The sequence below is a fragment of the Neophocaena asiaeorientalis genome, unplaced genomic scaffold, assembly GCF_003031525.2.
Source record: "Neophocaena asiaeorientalis asiaeorientalis breed wild unplaced genomic scaffold, Neophocaena_asiaeorientalis_V1.1 scaffold119, whole genome shotgun sequence".
NCBI lineage: Eukaryota > Metazoa > Chordata > Mammalia > Artiodactyla > Phocoenidae > Neophocaena > Neophocaena asiaeorientalis.
In genome coordinates this window covers 10,684,628-10,707,036 of record NW_020175821.1, presented here as the reverse complement: position 1 = coordinate 10,707,036, position 22,409 = coordinate 10,684,628, and the positions used below count along the sequence as shown (strand labels likewise).

Here is a 22,409-nt window from a genome sequence, read left to right as displayed (position 1 = left end):
GAGATTCAGTGAGTAGTATATTTAGATTGGTTTTGCTTTCAGTGTATTCTTTGCACACACATAAATAATGTTGCAATAGGTATGAGGTATTTTTCTTTTTCAAGAAGATTTATTTATTTATTTTTGGCTGCATTGGGTCTTCGTTGCTGCACGCAGGCTTTCTCTAGTTGTGGCGAGCGGGGGCTACTCTGTTGTGGTGCACGGGCTTCTCATTGCGGTGGCTTCTCGTTGCAGAGCTCGGGCTCTAGGCGCGCGGGCTTTACAGTGTGAGTTGTGGCACACTGTCTCAGTAGTTGTGGCTCGCAGGCTCTAGGGCACAGGCTTAGTAGTTGTGGTGCACAGGCTTAATTGCTCCGCGGCATGTGGGATCTTCCTAGACCAGGGGTCTAACCCGTGTCCCCTGCATTGGCAGGTGGACTCTTAACCACTGTGCCACCAGGGAAGTCTGGTATGAAGTATTTTTCAAAGTCACTTTATAAGATATTGAAGAAATACATAAATTTCAGATCATATTGTATAGTGTTTTTTGTTTTGTTTTGTTTTTAAGTGCCATATAACTCACCCCTTCTTGTGGGCCGGCTCCAGGTCACCAGCATAGTCCATAGTGGGAGCTGGTGATGCATGACACTAGAGGACCTGAAAAAGGGGGCTAGGTAAGCTTTAAAATTGGTTACATGCTGAATGTCCCAAATAGGGAAGGCCGGATAGACACTTCACACATAATCCTATAGTTAATTTGTTTTAAAATATTTTTTCTTTAATCATCTTAATTTAATTTTAATGTGTTTATTAATTTTAAATTGTTAAACTGTAGCTGTTTTGGAAATATTACCCTAATGCTTGTTTTTTCTGTTTGTTTGTTTGTTTGTTTTTAAACTAAACTTTCTTTTTCCTCCTCTCAGCTCGATACAGAAACCAGACCAGCCAGGCAGAGTCCTACTATAGGCATGCGGCTCAGCTTGTCCCCTCTAATGGTGAGTGGGCCATGTCAACTTGTGGTGGATTATGACACTTTACTCTAGATACAGAAAAATGGTAAATAGTTCAAGGCTCATCTTTCAAGTGTTAAGAAACCAAAAAAAATGTTGAGTTTTGGTATTGATTATTATATTTTTCCTTTTAACTGTACATTCTCTGTAATTGGAAATAAATTTTTTAAACTAATATTATGATTGTCAGCAAAGCAATATAAATAGAATATCTCCTAATGTGATCTAAAATTGTTTCAACAACTCTGGCTTCCTTAATTACTTATAGAATAATTTTCTTTTTTTTTAAAAATATGTGCCTGATTTTTGGGTTTTTTTTTGCGGTACGCGGGCCTCTTACTGTTGTGGCCTCTCCCGTTGCGGAGCACAGGCTCCGGACGCGCAGGCTCAGCGGCCATGGCTCACGGGCCCAGCCGCTCCGCAGCATGTGGGATCTTCCCAGACCGGGGCATAAACCCGCGTCCCCTGCATCGGCAGGCGGACTCTCAACCACTGCGCCACCAGGGAAGCCCCCTAATTTTCTTTTTAATACCATCATTTCCCTTCTAGAAAAATTCTCTCTTATTACTAAAAGATAATGCTTTTGTCCTTTGATGGCTCCCAAGATAGGCATTAGCAGTGATTCTTGAATTAAATTACTGTAGATGTTTGGTGATCTACATTCTTGTTAAGCCACATTGAAAGTCCTTTAAATTCTAAAGGAGCCGCTTGAAGGCAGGGATGGCAGCTGGACAAATTATTTCATGTTGTCTGTGGCTGCTTTCCCACTACAATGGCAGAGTTGAGTAGTTGTGATAGAGACTCTTAGATCCACAAAGCCAAAAATATTTATTGTCTAGCCCTTTCTGAAGTCTTATTTGAACTTACTGTGCTCTTCATCCTAATTATGTGACTTTTCAACCTAAATACAATATGTACCATAGCTGAAGTGTGCTGTTTTACATTATGCCATTTTTAATGAGGTAGTCATGAGATTTACTTCATAAAATACTCCCCATTGTTAATATAAAGATTTTAAAACTGACCCTCTATGTTCTGATAGCAAGACTTCATGCATTTTGGGTTGCTTTAGAATCTTAACTTTCTCCTCTAGGTCAGCCTTACAATCAGTTGGCTATCTTAGCTTCTTCCAAAGGAGACCATCTGACCACAATTTTCTACTACTGCAGAAGCATTGCTGTGAAGTTCCCTTTCCCAGCTGCCTCTACTAATCTACAAAAAGCACTTTCTAAAGCACTGGAAAGGTAGGGTTGACTTTTCCAAGAGGACTTTGTAACCTGGTAGCCTTCACCCCTCAAATTTGGGCATGTAAGAAATAATGGCCAGTTACCTATGCTTCTCTTCTCTTAGGTTTGCCTAATTTCTAAACATATACATTACAATAGTTTTGCATGTAGTCATCACTGAATTTCAACCAGTCAGCCTCTGATTTGTTCCCAGTGGAGGAGTACAGTCTGCTGAGTACTGACTCATCTGAGTGTGTTGCAGTTGAAAAGTCAGTCAGTTGCCGAATTCTCTCCTTGAGTCATAGGTGCTCAAGTAATGTGTTTTTGCAAATCGAAGTCTCCTGTAAGAGGTTTTCGCCATTTTGTTGCTTAAGATTCATGGAAGTTTTTCTTTCGTTTCAGCCGGGATGAGGTGAAAACCAAATGGGGTGTTTCTGACTTCATCAAGGCCTTTATTAAGTTCCATGGTCATGTGTACCTGAGTAAGAGCTTGGAAAAGTTGAGCCCTCTTCGAGAGAAATTGGAAGAACAGTTTAAGGTTAGATTTTTTTAAATAGAGAATTTTTTGTCTTGTCTAAATGAGGAAGCGTAAGATTTGGAGGAGGCTTACTCCCACTTTTTATGTCATTACTTAATTGCAAACTGTTGATAAAAACTAAATTTAAAGCATGTGAAATTCTTGCATACAGCATTCCTTCAGTTTAAACTGAGGTGCTGTCTATATAAAGAAATACAGCAGCAGTGTTTTCACTAAGTAGCTGAAAATATCATTTGGCAGAAAATATCATAGTGGGAAAAAACAGTTTTTCCTCCTTCCTTCTCAGACCAAGCACCTTTCTTTTCTCAGTTTTGGAAGTCCTACATTTGATGGTTTCTGTATTTAGATATGATTCTGTTACCTACTTCATAGATAGTAATCCCATTCTGCAAACCGAGCGCATTGTTCTCATTGTGCTTTGATCTGTCAGAGTTTGTGGTTGATTGCAGGAATGTAATGAGAGTTTCATTCAACAGGAATATGTTGTACTAATTTGTATAAGGAGATAAAATTAAGTAACCTTTGTTCTATTTATATATATGAAAATAATTTTTTACCAGTATATTAAATTGGCAGTTTAAATGTAGTATAATTTTTTTTTTTTTTTAAATTATTTATTTATTTTTGGTTGTGTTGGGTCTTCGTTTCTGTGCATGGGCCTTCTCTAGTTATGGCAAGCGGGGGCCACTCTTCATCGCGGTGCGCGGGCCTCTCACTGTCGCGGCCTCTGTTGTTGCGGAGCACAGGCTCCAGAAGCGCAGGCTCAGTAATTGTGGCTCACGGGCCTAGTTGCTCCGCGGAATGTGGGATCTTCCCAGACCAGGGCTCGAACCCGTGTCCCCTGCATCGGCAGGCAGATTCTCAACCACTGTGCCACCAGGAAAGCCCTAGTATAATTTATATAATGTTGGAGGAGTCAAAATTAAGTATTAATTTTATTTTTAGTTCATTTATTCAACAAATATTTGACTAGTATGTATCAGTCACTGTTTTAGTCACTAGAATCAACAGTAAACAAGACAGTCTCAAAGAACATTTTATATTTCTTGGTTACTTCTGAGTATCTATACACTTGGGGAATTGTCTGTAACTACTTTACAGTTTTATAAGTATTACAAAAGTTTCACATTCCAGAGATTGTTGAACTTAGACAGTTGAGATAATAAATTAGCCAAATATAGTCAGTGTGAAATAGTTTTTACAGATAGTCATTTTTAGTTGATACTTTTTATGTGTAAGAGATCATACTAAATAACTATAATAGACATAGTTTGTTTTAAAATAAGCTTCTAGAGTCCCCTTCTGTTCTTCGCTTCTCTTAGTGACCTATTTAAATTTAGCCCATGATTTATAGAGTTGGGTACATGAAAGAAACAACCAACTTTTTAAAGCCCTAGGCTGTTCAGCCTAGAAAGAACAAACAAGGCTAAATAGTTTCATTATAAGTTTTCAGTTCTATGAAGGATTATTTTAAAATAACTCACCTTTGTCTTCCTGAGGTCAGAAATAAAATCTTAAAATTTAAATAAAGACTGTAGGGGGTTACTGAGGGGGTCTCTCTTTTGAGAGATTAAGAGTCGGATTGACAGCCATCTTTCTTGGATGGTTTAGATGCAGTCTGATTAACTAGCAGGGAGTTGGACCAGATGACGTTTTGATCTTGCTTCCAGCTCTGGTTCTGTGAAAGATACACTCCCTAAATGGGGAGGAAGGGGGGACCTACCTTAGTGAGATCTTCTCTATGTAAGTTATTCTTGTATAGAATCTAGTCAATTTTGTATTTGGTTCAACCTCAAATACTAATACTCTCTTCAGATATATTTCTGAATGTGAAGTTCTGGTGGGTGTATGTGGGCAGTTGCTAAAATACACTTTGAAATATCATTCCAACACTCTGAAGTTAAACATAGTATGAGGCAGATCTATTTTAAACCTCACCCAGTACTGAAATGTCAGAAGAAAGTTGTTGGAGTGAAATTTTAGTATAGTTGAGTAAGTATTTCTAAAGCCTCTATAGATAATTAGTATTATCCACGTGTCAACATCAGTGTATCTGTCTAACTAGCAAGTCTTTAGCTACTAAGCAGAAACGTGTACCAACTTGAGGTTCGTTGAAGGACTTAAGGCCTGGGATTTAGGAATTGAGATACAAGGCTTTTTCTATCTGTTAAATGTGTGCTGTTTCTTAATGGTATTTAGTTCAGTATATTCCTCAACTGCTGTTGAAAGTGTCTTTGAGGAGCAATAAGTCAGTTCCGGTTTGATTTTGTTCCCAGGGAACTCCTCTTGTTTACTAAAATACAATCCAAATGTTACGAAATTACAACTGAATAATTACATATTTACTTCTAAAGGTCTGGGTTATTCCTTCACTAAGTGTTTGAGTACCTACTGTCTACTGTGTACTTTTCTGAAGCTCTTAGAGATATACAGGGGAGAACAAGACAAAGTCTGTGTGTTCATGAACTTACATTATCATTTGCTAGTACTAGGCTGCACTCATATGCTTTAATGTTTCTGTGCATACACTAGAAAAATTTTTTTAAAGGGCTAGGATTTGTTCGGTAGGACATCACCTTCTAAAATAAATGCCAGTGGATTTATAGATACAAGGGATACATTGCTATAAACTATACTTACAGGAAAAAATGCTTTTTGAAAAATACAAATTAATATTCTCATGCCAATATTATGCATTTCTGTAAACGATCAGCTTGATCTATAAGGTTGGATGTAGAGATTGAAGGAGTTTTGTGGGAGAACTCTGGAGAAGAGATAGCATTTCAGGACATTCGGAGTAGAGGAGAGGAAAGAAAAATGGTCGATATCTTTAGAAAAGGAGTGAGCATTCTTGATGTATATACTGGAAAGGCAGATGACAAGGAAACAGAGAGATGATAGGGAGAACAGAGTTAAAGAAAAGTAGAATTGTATTGTTTTCCAATGATAACGTGAAAGGTCTTATTAATAGAATTATAGAACTTATTCTGGATATTTCAGATTCTTTATGTAAAAAAAAAAAATCTCAGAATAGGCTAAACAAAGGCAGCTGTAAATTTCTGAGATGGTAGGATCTCTTGTCACTGCTGGTAGAACTGTAAGTAGTTTGCTATTTCCCACCATAAGGCTAGTGACAGTGAATCGCCCACTTTCTCCAAAAATTTTCCCTGGGGAGGGAGAATACTTGGCTATGCTAAAGTGTAGGGCAAAGCCAGGTATTATCTCTAATAGCTATCAACTTTGTTAGGAACTTGTGTTTGAAAAATATTTTATATGGGAGTAATCTAAATTTCTGTAGATATTAAGGTAGAAGGGTGATGAAGTTAAGGCTAACTGAGAGCATGTAGGTGAATTTTTCCATATAGTGCTTATTAGCAGGTCACTGTGAACACCTAGTTATTAAGTAAAAGAAATTTGATTATGAAGACCATGCTTTTCTAATAGGGGGAAAATGTAAGTGTAATAATTCGTTGAAGCACCTATAACACTTGTTAATGATTGCTTTAGTTTACCATTTACCCTGTGTTCCAGATATGTTCTTGCTGTCTCTCTCATTTATAAATAAGTTCTTTTGGGACTTCCCTGGTGGTCCAGTGGTTAAGAATCCGCCTTCCAATGCAGCGGACGTGGGTTCAACCCCTGGTTGGGGAACTGAGATCCCACAATGCCTCAGGGCAGCTAAGCGCACGTGCTGCAACTAGTGAGTCTGTACATTGTGGAGCCTGCGCACCACAACTAGAAAGAAGCCTGCACACCGCGACAAAAGATCCCACATGCTGCAACTAAGACCTGACAGGGCCAAAAATTAAATAAATAAAAAAATATTAAAAATAAATAAGTTTCTTTAAATGTGTCAAGCCTTTGAAAGAGTAAATCTTATGACAAATTCTTTAAGTCACCTATTATGTGCCAAGAGTTCAAAACATATTTTTTGAGTCTTTTTATTTGAAATTTTGATTTTCACTCTGTGCACCTACTTTCTAGTCATTGGTCCCAGTTTAATATTTTAGTATGTTTGCATCTCTTATAAAACAGCTTCTAATGGATTAAGATGTATAAATTTATTGATAGTCCCCTAAAATGTTTGTCTCAGATCATATTAAAAAAATATACAGGGACTTGCCTGGTGATGCAGTGGTTAAGAGTCCACCTGCCAATGCAGGGGACACAGGTTCGAGCCCTGGTCTGGGAAGATCCCACATGCTGCGGAGCAACTAAGCCCATGCACCACAACTACTGAGCCCATGTGACACAACTACTGAAGCCCTCACGCCTAGAGCCCGTGCTCCGCAACAAGAGAAGCCACCACAATGGGAAGCCCATGCACTACCATGAAGAGTAGCCCTCACTGCAACTAGAGAAAGCCCATGCGCAGCAATGAAGACCCAATACAGCCATAAATAAATAAGTAAATGTGTTTTTAAAATTATAAAATGTATAGTTTCTCATGGAAAAAAGTATTGTTTAAAAAAAAAACAGCTCAAACAGCTCTGTGGTGTCTGGGTTTAATCCTTTCAAGGCAAAAAGTCAACATGAGAAACATCAGACCATGTCAGACTCAATTAAAATACTCATCTATAAATGTTACCTTTGTGGCTTTAAATGCAGACTGCCAGTTTAATTCTTGTGTCAAAGATGGCTTCTGTTCTTGATAATATATTCAGTATTCCTGTCTTCTTTTACAGAGGCTGCTATTCCAAAAAGCTTTCAACTCTCAGCAGTTAGTTCACGTCACTGTCATTAACCTGTTTCAACTTCATCACCTTCGTGACTTTAGCAATGAAACGGAACAGCATAGTTATAGCCAAGATGAGCAGCTGTGTTGGACACAGTTGCTGGCCCTCTTTAGTGAGTATTAAAGCATTTAAATTTCTGTGCCATCTTCTTTGGAAAGCATGATCTTAGGCATTTTCATTATTATAACAAAGCATTAGTAACATTAAAAAGTGTCCTACATTTCTTAGTATCGAATCAGGAGGCCTAAACCCTAAGTTCTGTCCTTTTATCTCCTGACACCCCCTCATCAACTGTATCTATAACATTTTTAACATAGGAAAGAAAATGCCTTTTTAGAAAGAAGCTGTAAGATATTTTAAGTATTAAGTAGGGTACAGCAGGAGGCTCATAATAATATTTTAATTCGGACTGGTACACAATTTCAAATATCTTATGCTCTCTGAACACATTTTTTCTTTCAGTGTCTTTTCTTGGCATCCTGTGCAAGTGTCCTCTCCAGAACAAGTCTCAGGAGGAATCCTACAATGCCTATCCCCTACCTGCAGTCAAGGTCTCCATGGACTGGCTGAGACTCAGACCCAGGGTCTTTCAGGAGGCAGTGGTGGATGAAAGACAGTAGTAAGTGTCTCAGAGTTTCATGTTAGCTTGTGTGCTTTGTTCGTTTGATATTCAGATATGTAGAAACTGCCTTCTAAAACAGTATTGGAATAATGGAAGACTTTGTATTTTCCACCTACTCTCTAGAAATTGAACTGAAGACTTCTTTGTATGCTTTTTATTTATTTGTTTGAATTCTTCATGTGAGGCACAATCTTAAGGATTTCTGACTCCCTGTGTGCTCCCCCTGTTCCTGGTTGCCATCCTGGGGAAAAGGCATTTTTCACATTTCAAAATGAAATAGAAATAAAACCAGTTTGTTTCTTATTCATTATAATATGCCCCAATTTTATGCTTAGGAGTTGAAGGGAAGAGATTTTTACTTCTTCCATTCTTTTCTGTACATAAGCTGTTTGTTGCCTTTTAGTAACACCCGATTTGAGTTATATTTGTTTTAAGCATAGAAGATTGGAAGTTATTTTGGCTCTCACTATTTTCTCTGTAATTTCTACTCAGAATAATTCTGACAGTTCTTAGGAACTATTCATTTTACAGTGACAAATGAAAGCTTTCAGTGTACCTTTGATTATAGGAATAAATATTTCCAGTAAGGCTTTGCAGTGAGTGGGAAGTTCCTCCCCTGCATATATTTTTTTCCCCTGCATATTTTGATGGTGGATATTAGGAGAGTCTCTGAAATATCTGCTTTGTGGTCCAGTATCTACATACACATTGACCAAGGTCACAACCTAGAAAATGTCCAAGCCACGTTTAAGACCCTGTGATCCCTCTTACTGCATACTTCTCTTTCCTCTTTTCCCCTCAAACCTAACTTTAAGCACCTTCATTTTTGACATTGTCATGAATGGAGTTTAGCAACATAGTACAGCATACTACACATCTCCTTTCTGTGCCAATGTAGGTATTAGTAAGTCATGCATATTTTTAGACATTGCTTTCTTGCACTGGGTTTTCATTTCTCGACCAGAGGTATACATTTTTCCTTCCCGTGTGTACTTTAGAACTTGTGTTTGGTTCAGTAACTTATATCAGTAATGCTGTGAAAGAAGCTTTGATATTTTTATTCAGTTTTTTGTTCCTATACAGTGATCTTTTAGGCCCATTCTGTGCATTCCCATTTCTTTCTTTTTTTCTTTTTTTTTTTCCCTTTCTCTTTTTAATTTTATTTTGGCCAAGCCACACAGCTTACAGGATCTCAGTTCCCTGGCCAGGGACTGAACCCAGGCCATGCGCCGAGTCCTAACCACTAGACCACCAGGGAACTGCCGGTGCATTCCCATTTCTTATCGTTGCAAAGGATATTCAGCCAGAAGGAATAGTTTATTTACAAACATTTTTCCTTTTTCTTCCCTATCATTTTCTCTTCCCCATTCCTTCTCTTAGATTTGTTGGGATCTTTAGAATTATGGCCTTGCAGGTATTTCATTCTGTCTTAAATTATGTTACTACTCATTTTAGGCTAGTGTGGGGTATTTCTCCAAAACTGAAGATTTTCCTTATATGTCTGATATATCAAGGTGTAATAATCTTCATTTATATCTTTTAAATGATGAAAAATACAATTCTTCTTTGTGAACTCAAAGTTTTATATATATTCAAATAACCTTCAGTTTCTTGCTTTTGGGCCTTTACAATTTCTAGAACTTGTTTTCCTCTGTACTTTTTTTGAGAGCATGTTATCTTAAGCTAACAAATGCATGAAATAGTGATGTATTTTTTTCCTTTGTAGAAAGCAAAGTCAGACTTAAGTAACCCACAGTGGGGTAAAGCAATATATCATTAAATCATTTTCCACACTCTTTTTCTGTAGTCTGTTTCTTGAGATCTCATATTTGTTGCATAAAGATGTTGTTCTAGTCTAACATTCTTTTTTGGGTTATTAACCTTCTTTTTCAACTGTCTCGTAATTCGTTACGTCCCCAAAGACTTGTAGCAGACATTTATTCTTCAGTGTTTATTTCCTTATATATTTTTTCTATATTATTCATTTATTTTTTTTAAGCAGCATATTCCCGTATATCAAAGTGTAAAACCGTCAAATAGTTGTCAGCTTCCAGGTTTTTTCTGTGATGTGGTGTTGCACATCCAATTTCTCTATCCTGGGCAACTCACCTTGGGCTTTCTTTTTTTAAAACCAACTTTTCACCAACATTGGTTGTTAAATATTTCAAGAAAACCTTAATGTTACCTTCAGTAGATCGTGATTATTTTTAATATTTTAACTAAATATTAAGAATATTTTTTAATATTTTGCAAACTTTGGCAAAAATTTTGTATTAGGAAACAGAGGTAAGGATATTACAGCAATGTGTGGATTTTGTTGTATCATAAAAAGGCATAGTCATCACTTTGAACAGAGAATGTGATTTGACTATGATGTAACCACACCCCCATCACAGATTAAAAACTAGTAATGGGTTCCACAACTGATAATGTATGTGAAAACTATAAAAACATAATGTGCTATTTCTCTGGTCAAAGTTTTCTCAGTAAATATCAATGTTTAAAACTGACAAGTTAATTTAGCTAATTGTTAAATTAGGAGCCTGGGAAACGATCTGCAGTAGTAGGTCTCTATCATGGAAATTTGGCCCTTTTGGTGTATCTTATCTAGACACATTTGGAAATATGTTTTAGGAAATCATACAGCCTTTAAAATGCTGAAGCAAGGGAAAAATACATAGTCACGGTCCTATAGGTAACACTTTCATGGCTTATTAGTGTTCTGGTTTTTCATGCAAAAATAAAGTCTGAACTATCTGTTTAATTTACAGCATTTGGCCTTGGCTAATTTCTCTTCTGAATAGTTTCCATCCCCATGAAGAGGATCTTTCAAGTACTAATGGTAAGGGCTACCTTAACCTTGTGTCACTGACATTGTTCTCCATCACTAATAGTGGGCTTAACGCCAGAGAAAAACAGGGTTTTGTTCTTAAGTGTTTGACTTTAAATGTAGTAACTCAGAAGTGACTTTGAGCTCTATATTGATTAAGTGGGTGGAAATAGAGGTAATGTTCTTCCAGTTCTCTCAGCAGCTTATTCTCCTGTTTAGCTACATTTGCATAGGAGTCCAGAGAGTGTAGTACCTTCAGATTCTTTCCATCTTCCTTTCCTCCTCACTCTTAGTAGTTTTTTTTAAGGAACTAATGTGAACAACATTATTCTTTCAAAGTAGTACTTGCTTATCATAGAACATTCGGGACATACAAACATAACATAAGTCACCCTTAATTCTCTCATACAGAGATACTTTCTGTACTATTCACATGATAGTGTATTTTCTTTGCGGCTTTTACTTATGTGTACGTACACACAACCTGCATGTGATTGATATCAGATACAACTTTGTACCTGCTTTATAATTTAACACTACATTGTTAGCCTTTTCCTTTGTCATTTAAACATTTTGGAACATGATTTTTACAGGCTGCTTAATATTCCGTCCTGTGGCTCTGCCATAATTTATTTTATCGTTGTCCATTTGCTTAAAAAATTTCCCCATTATAAATAATCCTGCACTGAACAATCCGTAGTTGACTCCTTTCTGATTATTTTTCTTCCATTACATCAGTGCCCCTCAAGCATCATATTTGCAAATGAATCACCTGGGATCTTGTTAAAATGCAGTTTATGACTCAGTAGGTTTAGGATAATGCCCAAGATTCTGTATTTCTTACAAGCTCCCAAGTGTTGTCAGTGTTGGTATTCAATACTTTGAGTTAACAAGGAGATAACCTAAACATTGTGATTAATGGATCCGAGGCTTTGAATCTTTAAGGCTGCTAGGGGGAAAAAAAGTACATTGCACCCATCCTCCTCAGCAGTGAGTAGTAGGTGAGTATTAGGACAATGTCTAGGGCCCAAAGGAACATGCAGGGGTTTGACAGGTAAGTTATTCTATCAAGATTACTATAAAGAAGAGCAGAGAACTATGAGCATTATAGTTTCTTTCTGTCTAAAAAAATACTCTTTTTTTTTTTTAATTTAAGAAGTAATATCCTGCTGAATGACAATATTTTAATTAAGGTATTTACAAATCTTGTTTTCTGCCCTTCTGTAGCTACACCACTTCCAGAGGAGTTCGAGTTACAAGGATTCTTGGCTTTGAGACCTTCTTTCAGGTAGATGGCTTTTATCACTGTTTACCTAGCATATTAAAAAGCTTCCTAATCAACCTAATCAAGTCCATTCTACTCTGCTTCAGCAATTATATTTTTAAAGTACAGGCTTGATGATGTCCCATTACTAATACAAAAACTTCAATTTACCCATCCCCAGTTGTTATAATATCTTTTTAAGCTTAATGTCCAAATGCTTAGTTTTTCAGTCATATTTCCTGCCACTTTCACCTTCCTCCCCTCCAGTACTTACACATATCATACATACACTATGTCCTGTACTTGAATAGCTCTGTATATTTATTCCTCCAAAACTTTGTTCATGCTATGCCTAGAACATTCCCACTTCCTCGTTTGCCCTTCCCTTACCAACCTGTTAGCACTTAACCATACCTGTTCAAGGTCCAGCTCAGGTATCACTTAACTCTGTGAAACCTTTTCAAAGCTTATCGGAAGAAACTAACCCTTCTTTATTATGCTTCTCTTATTCTTTGTTTAGCTTTTATTTCTTCAGATTAAATCATAATTATTTGTTCCTTAAGGTAGGGACTATTTCTCATTTATCTTTGTATCCTTAGTATCTGACCTACTGCCTAGCAATTCTTAGATGCTGCTTCTTTTTTTTTAAAGATAGCTTAATGAGAAATCTGAAAAATCCTTATTTTTTAGGTTGACTTACCTTTCTAACGTCAGTTAGTTCTTTGCTCTATGTACTTTATTATATGTATACATTTTTTCTGATTTAGATTGGGCCACCTTAAAGTGTATAGATTACTACTATTTGTTAGAATAGGCATTTCAGAGACCCTTAGCATTGCCATGGTCATTTGAAGTAAGTTACTTATAATGCAAGGTTAGTGTTAATGAAAACTTTATTCTTAGGATAAAAGAATCTTTCCCAATAAAAGATGGTGATTTATTTGAGCTCCTCTGTGAGAAAGTGAAATATAAGTAAAAATATCATATTAATATAGTGAATTTTGCATATTGTCTTTTCTACTTTGCTTCATTGTATTTACAGTCTTTGGGAGCGTAAATAAATTCAAACAAATGCAGTTGCTTACATTAAATAGCTAACCTGTATGGAAAAATCTGAAGCCATTGCAGTTCATTAGGTTTAATTTTCTATAATTTGCTTATATCAATTTTAGGAACTTGGATTTTTCCAAAGGCCACCAGGGTATTACAGGAGACAAAGAGGGTCAGCAAAGACAAATACGACAGCAGCGCTTGATCTCTATAGGCAAATGGATTGCAGATAATCAGCCAAGGTATTCCTCATCGGATACACACACAGCCCCCACATGAGTTTTAGACTTGGTATAATGCTATTGATTGTAAACTCTTAAGTCAAAATGTTGGTAACACAGCATCAAACTATGACCCTAGTGATCATACGTATCTCTTTATTTAACCTCTGTTCTCTCATTACACTGCCTATTTTAGAGGAGTTTGCCTTGTCGCCACTGTTTTTCATGAGCTTTTTCTCCAATTTATAAACATCTATATAAATCTAACTAAATTGTATGTTCACAGTTATGGTGAGTTGTATTGACAGGGGCATGGTGGTCAGTTTCAGTCAAGACAGACCAGGATGGTGCTAGTTAAATATAAAGCAGGTATGGTAGTTGGTGTAATAGACAGGGCATAGGTTTTAGAGTCAGATAGATTTGAATTCAGTGTCTAGTTCTGCCACTTCCCCAAGTGTGTGTCCTTTAGGATCACTGTGGTTGATTATAACCTTTCCAAAGTCAGTAACTGTTTCATATTCATTTTTGTATTCAGGTTCATATTATACTGTAAGCCACTCACATGGTTGCATATTTGAATAAACATAATACCTCTGAGCTTCAGTTTTCACACCTATAAAACAGGAATTATAGCTACTTCAAGGGCCTAGTCTAGTGTCTCGTGCTTAAAACATGCTGAGTAAATGTAGCTGTACTTATTAGAGAATGTTAAAAGGGCATGGGAACGTGTGGTGGTGATGTTCAGTGGGATAATGAGAATCTGAGTTTACATAACTGCTTTTTATGTTACCTGAATCCACACCGTTATACCCTGCTGTTTCCCACATTTTAAGGCTGTGGGACCCATACACAGTTCAGTTGTTATTGTCTTTTAGATTTGTGTTTTTCATATATGGATTTATTTTTACTTTTTTAGGCTGATTCAGTGTGAAAATGAGGTAGGGAAATTGTTGTTTATCACAGAAATCCCAGAGTTAATACTGGAAGACCCCAGTGAAGCCAAAGAGAACCTCATTCTGCAAGAAACAACCATCATAGAGTCACTGGCTGTGGATGGGAACCCAGGACTGAAATCAGTGCTGTCTACAGGCCGAAATCTAAGCAACAACTGTGACACAGGAGAGAAACCAGTGGTCACCTTCAAAGAGAACATTAAGCCACGAGAAGTGAACAGAGACCAAGGAAGAAGTTTTCCTCCCAAAGAGGTGAGAAGGGACTATAGCAAAGGAATAACTGTAACTAAGAATGATGGAAAGAAGGACAACAACAAGAGGAAAACAGAAACCAAGAAATGCACCTTAGAAAAGTTACAGGAAACAGGAAAGCAGAATGTGGCAGTGCAGGTAAGCTGTATTTGAACTATAAAGCAGGTAGAGGAAGGCTCACACAAAAGGCAAGATTTTTCATTTTGTTCCTAAAGCCTTGAGAATTGACTATTCTGGAAGCTTCAATGCATTCTTAGAAGGCTGCATAGTAAGGTCATGTAAAGAACTATGGTAGATGGGTACTCCACCGACTCTCAGGAATTGTAATGTGAGTGAAAAAAATCTCAACCTGATTTTTGTCAGTTCTCTCCAGTTTAAGTGGCTGGGAATAACCAGTTGCAGAGCTATCGATTTCACAAAGACTTACATTTTCTTTGGAAGGTATAATTGTGATTTATTAATGCTATAGTGGAAAATTTGGGTTCTTTTATAGATCCCATAGAACCAAGTATATTAAGGCTTACACGGTGGTTTTCTGTTTTTTGTTTTTCAGATTCACTATACAAAATAAAATATATTCTTGGGGAAAGATGAGGCTATTTTCCTTGACATTTATATTGGCCCCAGCTAGTAGCATTATATAACCTCAGTGTTATCCTGGCTCATGGGAATTTGTAAAGCAAGAACCCAAGTCTCTTGCTGGGAAAGGATAAACACTGCTCAGTTATTTGTGACTTTTCTTTTAAACACACACACACACACACACACACACACACACACACACACACACACACACACACACACACACACACACCCCTTTCCAGGGAGATACAGATGATTTCATATAAACAAAAGGGTCTTTACTCTGTGCTGGTTTTATTAACACCGCTAATGTTTGTAGCCATTTGATTAAAATGTATTTATTTACAGTAGGCATGAGGAATCTTACAGTTTTGAAGTCTGCTTGCAAATAAACATTACCTGCAGTGCATTTCCCTTACAGTTTTTTGCAGGGAAAGGGAGAAATAAGAACATAGTAGTTCTGTTTTAAGGTTAATAATAGGGGAAGAAACAGAGAAAAACATGGTAGAAATTGAGGAAAGGTACAGAGAAAGTGAGAGGTGTTGGGGAAGGGCAAGGAAGAAAACGAAAGAATTATAAGGCCGCAGGACCAGTGTTTTAGGGATAAAGAGTTCAGCATTTCCTGCCTGCTCCGGCTCTATCCTCTGAAACTGCCTCCCCAAAAGGTCCAGATGGAAAATAAAGTCTCTTTTCTGGTCTCATCCTTTTTAAATCTGACTATTGATGATTAAAGAAAACCTGACAGTAGTCAATGTATCACCGCCCTCTGTACCTCATCCTGAGTTTTCTATAAATGCTACCTATTTTTACTCACTTTACTCATCTTTACATTACTTGAGCAGTGCATATGGCATCTACTTCTCTCCAGCTCCATGTGTAGGATCTCAGGCCTGTTTCTTACTGCTGAAAGTATCCTTATTTATTCTGGGGGTGGTAGGGTTGCAGGGTAGAGGGTGGATGCCTGACTGATACCCTTAAAGCTGCCCAGATGAAGTTAAACTGAGGGCCAAAAGTGTCTTATCTGTGGATTAGTGGTCATTATTCATTCATAATTCATGTACATTAAGAGAATACAGGGCCATGGGGCCCCATAACAGTGGCTTAAGATCATAGGCAGCTTTTTAAACCTGTTGGCATCAGGTGTCTCGTTTGTAAAACAAATGAATTCTCAGGTCTTTTTTGTATTTCGTACTTTTATGATATTGTGAAAGCAAAATAATTAGACAAGTAAAACTAAGCCCTTATAACTTTTTTTGGCAATTAAATAATTTGACTTTCCCATTTTTAATTTAGGTGAAGTGAAATAACTGCAGCATATACTTTTTGGGGGGGGGACATAGTAGGAGTTTAAATACTTTCTGAGAGTAGGTGCTTCTTTCTGACATGTTTGCGTTTCAGATTATTATAGATAGTTTTGCTTCTGCTTGGTCATAGGTAAAATCCCAGACAGAATTAAGAAGGACTCCAGTGTCTGAAGCCAGGAAAACACCTGTAACTCAAGCTCCAAGTCAAGCAAGTAACTCCCAGTTCATCCCCATTCATCACCCTGGAGCCTTTCCTCCTCTTCCCAGCCGGCCAGGTAAAAATATATGTTTTGTAGTTTCTTCTGCTGAATTCCATCTGTGTAGGAGTTTCTAATAACCCACTGAGAAATTTTAGACTCTTGAGTGACATTACTAAACCATAATGTTAAAAGGTATAAGGGAGTTAGTTCTCTTTTCCCTAACGTTTATGAAATTGTTTTTTGAGCCATTTCTCTGTAGTTTATGTACAAGTGTATGCTTGTTATTATGAAGGAATTCCTGTCACTAACCATGACATCTAAGAAACTGCCTTTAGGATTCTCCAGTTACCTCCGTGGATAGAAGTAGCAGCCAATAGTCTATATTTAATTCTTGAAATCAGGTTAAAGATTGACACTTGATCAGTCTTACTTGACGGTTGATCCCTGTCTTTTATAATTTATTAGAAGACCTCTTCTCCACCCCAGCCCAAAATGACTATACTATTTTTTGTCTTTCTTTTGCTAAGTTTCCTTAGAACTAAAGCTATGTTCTTCTGTTTTGAAGGGTTCCCGCCCCCAACCTATGTTATCCCCCCTCCTGTGGCATTTTCTATGGGCTCAGGTTACACCTTCCCAGCTGGTGTTTCTGTCCCGGGAACCTTTCTTCAGCCTACAGCTCACTCTCCAGCAGGAAACCAGGTGCAAGCTGGGAAACAGTCCCACATTCCTTACAGCCAGCAACGGCCCTCTGGACCAGGGCCGATGAACCAGGGACCTCAACAACCACAGCCACCTTCCCAGCAACCCCTTACATCTTTACCAGCTCAGCCAACAGCACAGTCTACAAGCCAGTTGCAGGTTCAGGCTCTAGCTCAGCAGCAACAATCCCCTACAAAAGCTGTGCCGGCTTTGGGGAAAAGCCCTCCTCACCACTCTGGATTCCAGCAGGTAATTTACAGTTGTGTGTACTATCCAGCTGAAGTAAGGAGAGGGGAAGGTTGAAATTATTCTGTGTTTGGTTAATTAAAAATACTAGTTAGGCATTCAGCTACTTCTTGCTTAGACTTGTAATGATTATGGGAACACGTAAGTCTTCTCTTTGCTGTTTAGGAAAGTTCAGGTGTTCTCCCTTTTACTTTTGTAAAGGACAATAGATCTTAACTACCATTCTTTGCTGCTACTACTTACGAGCTTTATAGAAAAGGATTTTCTGTAAATAATTTCCTCTATTTGAACCTAAACTACAGAAGGGAAATAGTATCGTAATCTTGATGAGGTGTTAATGATACCAGTCTTAAATAATTTGTCATCCCACAGCACTTGAAGCAGAAGGAGAAATGTGTGCGCGCCCACCCACACTCACACCCTCATTTGTTAAACCTCTTAAATAATGGAACTGAAAGAGAACATGAGTTCAGTGCCCTTAATCTGTTCCCAGAAAGCTCTGTGTATTGAAAAACTTAAAGAGTAAACAAAACTGCATTGTCTAGAGTTTTGTTGGTGGTAAAATCTCTCAGATTCATTCTGTGATTCCTGAGTACTGAGTGTAAGTAACATTGCATTTTATCCTCATCTTGGTGACAGGCATCTCTTTTTTAGTATCAACAGGCAGATGCCTCCAAACAGCTGTGGAATCCCCCTCAGGTTCAAGGCCCATTAGGGAAAATCATGCCTGTGAAACAGCCCTACTACCTTCAAACCCAAGACCCCATAAAACTGTTTGAGCCGTCATTGCAACCTCCTGTAATGCAGCAGCAGCCTCTAGAGAAAAAAATGAAGCCTTTTCCCATGGAGCCATATAACCATAATTCCTCAGAAGTCAAGATCCCAGAATTCTACTGGGATTCTTCCTACAGCATGGCTGATAGCAGAGCTGTAATGGCACAGCAAGCCAACATGGACCGCAGGGGCAAACGGTCACCGGGAGTCTTCCGTCCAGAGCAGGATCCTGTGCCCAGGATGCCATTTGAGGTGTGTGTCCTTTCCTATCACCAGGCACTTCAGAGTTAGGTCTGGGGATGCATGTCCTTTAAATTTCTCAAGTAGGTGTTTATAAAGGTCACTCTGCTTCATTAGTGCCGCAGAATGCTGCCGAGTAAATGGGTGCAGCTTTTGGTCTCCTCTTTACAGTTGCACAGTATGCTTGATTTGGGGGAGCTGAAGAATTCTGTTCCTGATTTTGACCTGTGATGGTCTGGCAGAGAAATCATGTGCAGAAATCTCTAACACAGCATGTTAGAGAATTCTGAGACAAAGCTCCTCTCAGTTGGGCTAAATCATCTAAGTTTAAAAATAGGTTTATTGCGTATTTAAACAAATTGTTTTCTGAGAGGAACAAAGCCAGTTATCTTTGATGGTGGAGTCCCCTGTACTTGCGCTTTTTATTCTTGAGAAACGGGTATGTTTTTGTAACTTTTAAAAAAGCTGTTTCTCTGTTTGTTAGCACAAGATAGGCTAATCACTTTGCTCCGTTGCATTGTTTTACTCACTTCCCACATTAACCTTTTATGTTCTGCTCTGTCACTACTTTTGCTTCTTTCTGTTGTTTCGATCTTTCTCTACCATTGTTCTTGTGTCACTTTGCTTTGGTGTTTCAGAGCCTTTTCCTCTTTGCATAATACTGTCTCACTATTCCTTACTTCTTCCTCCTTGACTTTAGTTGCCTTCACCCCCGCAATCATGCCACTACTCCTTTGTGCTTTTGTCATCCCTTATTGCATCTCACTGTGATCCTTTCTGTCACTAGGACCCCAAGGGCTCCCCTCTACTTCCTCCGGACCTGTTAAAGAGTCTGGCTGCCTTGGAGGAAGAGGAAGAGCTGATTTTTTCTAACCCTCCTGATCTTTACCCAGCTCTGCTGGGGCCTCTCGCCTCTCTTCCTGGACGAAGCCTCTTTGTATGTATTTTTACATAATTCTTCTTGCTCTAACCTCAACTTCTTTTCTGAGATTTTGCAGTACTTGGAATAGGTGGTTTCTTCTTTCTAGGGCTTTCCTTTTTTATAGAATTTTAAAACTTATTTCCTGATTGCCCAAACTAACCTTCAAATGGTAGTAGAACATAGCAAAACATGTCTGATTCCATAGTTTCCCCAAATCTTATAGTTATAGCTTTGTTACATGTTATCCAGAAAGCATCCTGCAGGGCTGGTCACACACAGAATGTGATGCTGGCCAGTTAACTTACTTTTCAGGTATCATTTCCACCTGGACCCAGGAGTTTTGGGTGTCATTTAATCTTGTTTAGGAGCAGTGAGATTTTTCCTCATGTATTCAAAATATGAAATGAAATAATGTTCTAGATGTTTTACTGAATAAAAAAATTCTAGATTGATTGTACCGAACAGTATGTGGTTCTTTTCTGTTTGGTTAACTAAGAGCCCTGATCTAAATTCAGAGCCAGATTCATAAGCAGAATGAGTGAAAATGAAAAGGCCTCTATTTATAAACATAGTTGGAGTACCATAAGTGAGTGAACACAGTGATAAATAACTAGAATGACATAAAATAAAGTCTAAGAATTGATTAGTGGTATCTTTTAAAAATAACCTTCTGTAACCCAGTGTGCATTTCAAAGATTGCCATTGTTTAGATAGTTTACTAAGGTGGGGGGACTGTAAGAAAGATGTGTGCTATGAGGTCTTTCCCCCACTCCCTTCATGCCATCTTAATAAAACAGAAAACAATTCTTGAGTTCCACTTTCTCGCTGTTTCTTTCCCATAAACGCGGGGCAAGAAGACATTCGTAAGATTAAAGTGCATTGATTTTAGTATTAGGAGAACTGAAAGCTGCTTAATGGCTCTCGTGACACACTGCCATCCCTGGCACTTGAAGTTCCCTTAAGAATTTTCCGGAGTGAGTGGCCACAGAGACCTCCCACTTCCCCCACTAAAATTAGCAGAAATAAAAGATCCCCTAGACACTTGAACAGGCGTAGTGCAGTGGCAGTGCCTAGAGGTTGTTGAATGTCCAGATACTAAACTGTTGCCTCTGTGTGTTTGCCTTTCTTGCTGCTTTTTTTTTGCTGGGGTGGCTTGAGGGACAGGCAGGGGAGCACGTCTCTGTACACTAGTTTCCTAATCTCTTAGTTCCTGTTGTGCTTGCCCCTTCCGTCGGAAATGAAGCTGATGGTGGAACAAGCAGAGGGGGGCCTTTTAGTGGATTTTTTTTCATGTTTAAAAAACCTTACGGTAGCCCTTCTTATATTTAACATCGTTAATGATGTGTGTGAAAGTGCCTTGCATGTAGCAGGTGTTTAATAAATGCTTTGTTGACCAACAATTCAGTGACAGTGAGCATCAGAGATTCAGCTTTTTTTTTCCCTAATAACTTTCTTAGGGCCAATACATGTAAGCTTGACTTCAGCAACTATTTTAATATGTACCACAAATAGAGTTGTTAGGAACCATGCTAACAAAACCAGTTGTCAAATGGATGTAAAGGCTTTTTAAAAGTCATGAATGTCAGTGTTTTAAAAATTTAGGGAGAAAACAGTGCCAGATCAGTTCCCCTTCTTGTTTTGAGAGTATTTCAAATGCAACTGTTGACAAAGGGATTCCTGAGGTTCTTGCCTAGTGAACACTCCAAACTGCCAGTTTCCAGGGTCCCTGCCAGGATCTCTGCGCTAGATTAGAGGTGCTGATCAGGAGGGCTCTGTCTCTCCTGTGACAACTGGCACTTATCTGGTGTCATGGTATTCACGGATTTGAATTTATATCTTCTAAGCTTTAAATTGTACAAGATAGGTGAGTACAAGTATGCTTAAACTGTGGTCTTTTGGTTGCATGGTATCTTAATATTAAGAAAATGGAAGGCATAATTTAACTACCTTTTTTTCCGGGACTGTGAAGAAATCCTTATTGGAGAAGCCCTCAGAGCTCATGTCACATTCATCCTCTTTCCTGTCGCTCACCGGATTCTCTCTCAATCAGGTGCGTAAACAGTGAAGCATCCTGCTTTGTGCTTTTATTGTGGGCTAGTATTTTCTTTCCCGTTCTATTTCAATATGTCTGTTTTTCTCTTTCTTTCTCTTCCATATATTGGTGTTTTCCAGGTATTTGATTTTATTCCCCACCCCCCTTTGATTAGGGTACACTAGAGACTTGTATAAGTTTGAATTGTTTAACTTCTCATTAATGTTAAAGTCTCTGGGGCTCTGTTGTTCAGCAAGTAAATTATTCATACTTTCTAACCCAGGTGGTTTACATAGAGCAAAATAAAGGGTGAGGGAAAATAAAAGGCAAATGAATTAAAACTGGAAAACTGAAAGAGACAGAAGTAAGCCTTCAAAAGTTTGTCTTGCAAAGAAAGGCTTAAGATAAGCATCCATGAGCATGAACACTGCATTTTCTTAAATCTCTTTCTTTGGCGTGAGTTTGTTAACTTGGTGGTCATTGTCTTTCAGGAAAGATACCCAAATAACAGTGTGTTCAACGAGGTATATGGGAAAAACCTGACAACCAGCTCTAAGGCAGAACTTAATCCCTCAATGGCCCCCCAGGAAACATCATTGTACTCCCTTTTTGAAGGGACTCCATGGTCTCCATCACTTCCTGCCAGTTCAGGTATTGACTAGTCTTTAAATTATAGACCTTGCATTTCCCGTACGCTCAAGTTGATTAAGAGATAGTATGATTGTGTCT

At 38.1% G+C, this 22,409-nt stretch overlaps 1 protein-coding gene across 11 annotated transcripts in view; it reads left to right on the top strand.

Moving 5' to 3' along the window:
* The window catches only part of SMG7 (SMG7 nonsense mediated mRNA decay factor), a 68,111-nt gene that overhangs the window by 41,642 nt on the left and 4,060 nt on the right, over positions 1 to 22,409 (top strand). For 4 of the 11 annotated variants that reach the window (XM_024732388.1, XM_024732392.1, XM_024732390.1 and 1 more), the window contains 15 exons: positions 903 to 974; positions 2,083 to 2,233; positions 2,618 to 2,753; positions 7,439 to 7,601; positions 7,952 to 8,108; positions 10,883 to 10,953; positions 12,169 to 12,229; positions 13,378 to 13,497; positions 14,393 to 14,819; positions 16,698 to 16,842; positions 17,333 to 17,715; positions 18,367 to 18,738; positions 19,514 to 19,663; positions 21,618 to 21,698; positions 22,172 to 22,331. In XM_024732388.1, coding sequence (XP_024588156.1) covers positions 903 to 974; positions 2,083 to 2,233; positions 2,618 to 2,753; positions 7,439 to 7,601; positions 7,952 to 8,108; positions 10,883 to 10,953; positions 12,169 to 12,229; positions 13,378 to 13,497; positions 14,393 to 14,819; positions 16,698 to 16,842; positions 17,333 to 17,715; positions 18,367 to 18,738; positions 19,514 to 19,663; positions 21,618 to 21,698; positions 22,172 to 22,331 — 2,649 coding nt within the window. Of the gene's footprint in view, positions 1 to 557; positions 654 to 902; positions 975 to 2,082; positions 2,234 to 2,617; positions 2,754 to 7,438; positions 7,602 to 7,951; positions 8,109 to 10,882; positions 10,954 to 12,168; positions 12,230 to 13,377; positions 13,498 to 14,392; positions 14,820 to 16,697; positions 16,843 to 17,332; positions 17,716 to 18,366; positions 18,739 to 19,513; positions 19,664 to 21,617; positions 21,699 to 22,171; positions 22,332 to 22,409 lie in introns of those variants that run through there. The other 7 variants (XM_024732395.1, XM_024732393.1, XM_024732394.1 and 4 more) reach the window with 6 other exon arrangements.